At 45.0% G+C, this 6,000-nt stretch overlaps 1 protein-coding gene across 2 annotated transcripts in view; it reads right to left on the bottom strand.

Annotated features, from left to right (window-relative positions):
• Positions 1-476: 476 nt before the first annotated feature.
• Positions 477-6,000, bottom strand: part of slc35b3 (solute carrier family 35 member B3) — a 70,586-nt gene continuing 65,062 nt past the window's right edge. For both annotated transcript variants that reach the window (XM_028790824.2, XM_028790825.2), the window contains one exon: positions 477-933. In XM_028790824.2, coding sequence (XP_028646657.1) covers positions 783-933 — 151 coding nt within the window. In that variant the 3' untranslated portion in view covers positions 477-782. The remainder of the gene's footprint in view (positions 934-6,000) is intronic.

Below are 6,000 nucleotides of genomic sequence, written 5' to 3'. Positions count from 1 at the left end.
GTCCTTCAGATCTCTGCCCGAGGACTGATGGTGCCCGTCAGCGGTTCTACTGCATGGGGCCAATTCTGGAGTAATTAATGTCTTACACTTTGGTGCTCCAGAACTGACTCTGAAACAAAGCACAGCTGGCGAGGCACCACGTCTGATTGTGCAACACAAGCAGTCAGAACCACCAATCATCACACACTGGCGCCATTTTTAAAGGATTTGCATGTTGTGTTCGTCTAAGATGGCCGCTTCAGGAGTGGCGTCAGTCCCAGTGTTCATCAGTGTCTCAGGGTGTGAGCCTGTGGGCACCATAACTCAATAACAAATCGCTTTATGCCAACGAAACTGGGCACATTCAGAGTGTTCGTTAAACATGGTGGGCCTATTGATTTAAACCATTCCCAAGGATTTTGCAGTTTTGGAGCACACCGGCCTCCCACATTTGAATGTCTGGTGGACCCCGAATGATCACCCCACATTCTGAAACATCGTCTCTTAAGTACTGGCCTTGATTTATTGTCATTAAAATAAGAATCATTTATTAAAAAAGCACCTGATTGTAGGAACCTGAAAAGTTAAATAAGGTGGGGATCTGTAAAACGTAACAAAGAAGAAAAGGAAATCACCTGGTAGGTAGAAAAGGGAGTCGGCCCAGAGAGCAGTTCAAGGGGAGAAGCTCCCAAAGCCATCAATCAGAAGTTTCATTTTCCTTTCATCCGAAGCAGAGAGCCAGTCAGGTCCGCTCAGTTCTTTAGGCTTTGTGTTCAGAGGCCGATGCCCACGAAGTCCACGGTTTACACCGTCTGTGACAGCAGCCTCACCTTTGGTCCCGAAAAAAGTCTCTTCTTCAGTTCGGCCAACGACGGCAGCTTCATCCTGTCCTTGTTCTTGCTGTAGACATTCAAGAAAATGCCAAAAACAACGATGAGGCCACTCCATATGTACCTAAGGGGAGAAGAGTGAAAAGGAGCGTGAGGACAGCCAATCAAAGCTCAATTCAACATGTGGGGCGTCGGGACAGCCAATCAAAGCCCAATTCAGCATTTGGGGCGTTGGGACAGCCAATCAAAGGCCAATTCAGCATTTGGGGCATTGGGACAGCCAATCAAAGCCCAATTCAGCACGTGGGCCGTCAGGACAGCCAATCAAAGCCCAATTCAACACGTGGGGCGTCGGGACAGCCAATCAAAGCCCAATTCAGCATTTTGGGCATTGGGACAGCCAACCAAAGGCCAATTCAGCACGTGGGGTGTTGGGACAGCCAATCAAAGCCCAATTTAGCATTTGGGGTGTTGGGACAGCCAATCAAAGCCCAATTCAGCAGAAGCAATCAGCTGCCTCCTAAAATAGATGTCAACAAGGCAGTCAGCGCATCCTGACAGGTAAAGGGCTAAGGACGTCGCCAAGACTGGAAACACACATCAGGACGGGGGTAAGAGAGAAGAATCGAGTCAAAACCAAAAGAGCAAACCCTAAAATGTGAAAAGGCACAAAACATCCAAAACCAAAACAAGACCAAAACTACACACAGCGCTTCATATGAGGCCTCGCCAGTGTGTTACAGAAAGCAAAAAAGTATTGAACGTGTCAACGCTATTCTCAGTAAATATATTTCTAACTAGCCGTCCCCTGCGGCTGCGCCCACATAGTAGTGACACAGGACAGTGAGGAGGGTCCCACCCGGCTCCCCACTCCTGACATCACGCCTACCCTTCCCCTCAGCCCGCAGACTCAAATTAGCACAAATATATCAGTACAACAAGCAAACTTTAATTTTTATCGCAAAATCAACCAGAATGTTCCAGCAAATTCTAGAAAAAAACAGATCTGAATCCATGAAGCAGTTCACTCGTTCGCTAGCTAAGTGGAGGCAAGGTACGTACAAACACATGGCGAGAGGTAGAGCGACTCGAATGGAGGCTGGCACATGAGTAAGGAGGGCCCCTCAGCCCGTTGCGTGTTTCTCAGATTCACACAAATAAAATCGGTACTGCATGAGAGAAGTCGCAAAATCAACCGGAATGTTCAAGCAAATCATACAAAAAAACCCCAATCTAAACCCGTTAAGCATTTCTCTCGTGAAAATCGGACAGACATACAGACAGACGTTTGATTTTATATATACTATGGGACTTTGCCCCCATGCAGGCTAGACCTCTTTGGCTCAAGGAGAAACTCTGGATGAAGGTTTAAAAAACAAATACAACCAACATCCATCTCCTTTTCCATAACGAATTCGTGAAACGTCACTTGGACATTCCTACAAAGATGTGCTTTGACGAGACTCAAGTTGAACTTTTTGCTTTGAGCATTCATTGGCATAAACCTAACCTGGCACACCAGGCCGGTGCCACCACAGTGGTGATGTGGGGAGGATGGACTGACTGGCAGTCTGCTTACGACTGATGGGATGGTGAATTGCTGTGCCACACAGACAGATCCTGCAGGAACGCCCGCTGCCCTCTGCCAGGAGGCTTCATCGTTGGAGGAAGTTGGGAGCATCAAGTGGAGCAGCAGGGTTGTGTATTAAACTTAAGAAAACGGGTGTCCTCGAGTGACCAGTCACAGTCCTGGCCCTAACCCCATTCACTGCCATTCCCCGACTCTCCTGGCACAGCTTGAACAATTTTGTAACATGTTGTGACAATCATTTACATGAAAAGAAAAAGAAATAAATAGTTGGGGTTGCAGACTTTTTTTAAGGCGCCGTATACAGTGACATGGAAGTGACTTTCGGCCATACTGCCCGCTCCTGATGCAGAACGTGGGCACTTTACAGGGGCCCAGTCAAGACCCTTAACCACGGAGCTGCTCTCTAAATGTCCTCATCCAGAGGGTTGAAGATTCCATCAGTTTTGCAAAATCTGAACAAAAACTCCCACGTCTGGAGGTGAGGAGCTGCTGAAGGGCGCATGGATGGGATGTCTGCTGCTGCCAAGTCAATGATCAGCAAACCCTTATGAAAGCAGCAGCACTTTTCTCTTCGACACGTAACTAGCCAACTACAAACTTGATTTCCTATTCCATGTATTCAGATTCCATCCTGTATGACAATAAAAAGGTCCCTGGGGTAGAGGTGGAGCTTTAAATAATACTGCAGCTATCTAAAACCACAGCGTCACAGGCCTGCACAGTCCGCTCGTCCAAGTCAGCGTGTTTCGACTTTGGCGTGCCGATGCTTAATTATGTCATCCAAGGGCTACACGAACCACGGCAGGCCGCTCCACTTCTGACAGCAAACCAGATAAATGTAATTTAGTGCAGCACATCTTGAGAGAACATCATTTAACATATGGATTTAATAAACTCGAATTCAAGTCCAACATGGAGCTCGGAGGAGCGGCTTGTGTGAATCTTTCCGGCACTTCTAGTAGTCGGGTGTCAGAACAGATGTATTGTATTCGTCAAGTCCGTATCGACAGCTCCATGTTCCTTTGTTCTTGACCCGAGTTCTTCATCATTTACACTGTGCATGGTCAACAAGAGGGTATGAGACCCCCCATGAGGATGTAAAGTGTAATAAAAGTAAACACAGGAAAAAAAGGAGAAGTCATCAAAGACCTGTGTGGAGATCTGAAGTGCATGTATGCAGGATTATCTGGGCACACCAGAGATGCCAAAATGGCACCAGCCCACTATCTCCTGTCACTCCCGTGCACATAGGAGACAGCTTAATGGCTCTAGTAGATGAAATTACACACTGAACCAGGGGATGGCACTGTTCTCAAGCCTCAAGTGATTGACAGCCCTTCCACCACTGATGTCATCGCCAGAGTCCGTCCTCCTGGACCCGCCCCTTCCTGCTATCTTCCTCCATAACCAGTTCCCTACTTTGGTTCCGTTTGGATTTGTGTCTGTAAAGACATCACCACAACTAACTGTGTGTTTGATCGACTCAAAAACTGTCAAAGTACATGGGGTCGCCAAGGTGGTACCCCAAATCTTTATCGGTGTTCTTTCTGAAAAGTGGCTTTACTCACAGGAAGTCTGGGTTTGACCCCCCAGTGTCAGGCACTTAACAAGGAATGTTCAGTTGCTTTCAAAGACGTTGGATGAACTGTCACATCTCATGGCAAGTCACAGTGCTTTCAGGTCCTGCGGCATTTTGTGTACGGTGGAGAAACGGCTTCAACTTCTTATTCTGGATGATATCGAGTGCTCGATGGATGTCATCCGATACACTCAGATGGAGTGGAAGGAATGTACGAGGGCTACTGGATATCTTTGTGAACGATCAATGGTGTAAATGCGAACACGTAACATTTAAAACCAGCAGGTGTAATTGAGACCCTGAAATGCTAACTGGTCAGAATTCGTCCCCGTGATCATCTAGGGAGGTACGCTACATCACTCGTATTAATGTCGGTATTTCTCCCTCCGTACACGGGGAACAAGCATGGTTTTCCAGTGAAACTTGAGGGTTTTGCTGAATTTTTTAATCAAAAAATTAATATTAGAAATAATATAGTACATCTCCCCAATCCTGATCCTCTTAAACCGCGGTAGTCCATTATAAACAAATTAAATTCTTTCACCAGGATAGATTTACCCGATTTATAGAAAATAAATTTCTAAACTCAGACCCTCCACCTGCGTCCTTGACCCAATACCAACAAGTTTTTTTCAAAGAAGTATCGGGCGTTTTAATTGATAGTATTCTTGACATAGTAAACTCGTCATTTGATACGGGGGTCTTCCCAGACTGTCTTAAGACCGCTGTAGTTAAACCCCTGCTGAAGAAAATTAATCTTGACTCCTCTGCTTTTGACAATTTTAGCCCTATTTCTAACCTGCCTTTCTTAAGTAAAATCCTAGAGAAGGCCGTCACTATGCAGCTAAATGACCACCTCAGTACACCTGCTATTCTTGATAAGTTTCAGAACAAATCCCAGTACAGAAACTGGGCTTGTTAAAGTAGTCAGTGACTTGTGGGTAAATGCAGACAAAGGCCTTCTATCAGATCTCATCCTCTGAGATTGGAGTGCCACATTTGACACCATTGATCACAATATTCTTAGAAATCGCCTTAGTCAGTGAGTGGGCCTCTCTGGCAGATTCTTAAATTGGTTCGAGTCTTACCTGGCAGGTAGAAAATAATTTCTTAGTTGTGGTAATTATACTTCAGAGACCCCTGATATTCTATATGGTGGTCCACAAGGCTCTCTCCTGGGTTCGCTGCTCTTTTCGATTTACATGCTTCGGTTAGGTCAGATTATCTCGGGGCGTAAAGTGAGCTACCAGAGCTCTGCTGATGACACACAACTGTATTTATCAATAGCGCCTGATGACCCCGACTCTCTTGATTCACTGACCCCAATGTCTTACTTGTGTTTCTGAATGGATGAGTAGGAATTTTTTCAAACTAAATAAGGAGAAAACACAAATCTTAGTGATTGGCAAAAATGGATATAATGAGGGTATTAGAAATCAACTTGATGCATTAGGATTAAAAGTCAAGACGGAGGTAAAGAATTTAGGGGAAACTATTGACTCGGACCTGAATTTTAAAAATCACATATTAATCAGATTACTAGGACAGCATTTTTTCACTAAATATAACAAAAGTTAGACCTGTTATAACACCGTAAGATGCAGAGAAATGAGTTCATTCTTTTGTTTTTAGTCGGTTAGATTAGTGCAACGCACTCCTCTCAGGACCACCCAAAAAAGACATCAATCGATTACAACGAGTGCAGAATGGAGCTGCTAGAATCTTAACTGGGAACAGAAAATCCAATCACATCACACCAGTCTTAGCGTCACTACATTGGTTACCCGTGTCATTTAGAATTGACTTTAAAATCCTGCTTATGGTTTACAAAGCCTTCAGTAATCTGCTCCATCCTATATGGTGGAACGCCTGTCACCTTACGCTCCAAATCGTTACCTTAGATCTTCAAATGAGTGTCTGCTTATTATTGCAACAGATAAACTTAAAAGGAGTGGTGAGGTGGCCTTCTGCTGTGATGCACCTCAAATCTGGAATACGAGTTTACCGATAGAAATTCACCA

This window comes from Erpetoichthys calabaricus, chromosome 6, assembly GCF_900747795.2.
Source record: "Erpetoichthys calabaricus chromosome 6, fErpCal1.3, whole genome shotgun sequence".
In the NCBI taxonomy this organism is placed as follows: Eukaryota; Metazoa; Chordata; class Cladistia; order Polypteriformes; family Polypteridae; genus Erpetoichthys; species Erpetoichthys calabaricus.
The sequence above is the reverse complement of the archived record's forward strand: the minus strand, read 5'-3'. Positions and strand labels throughout refer to the sequence as shown.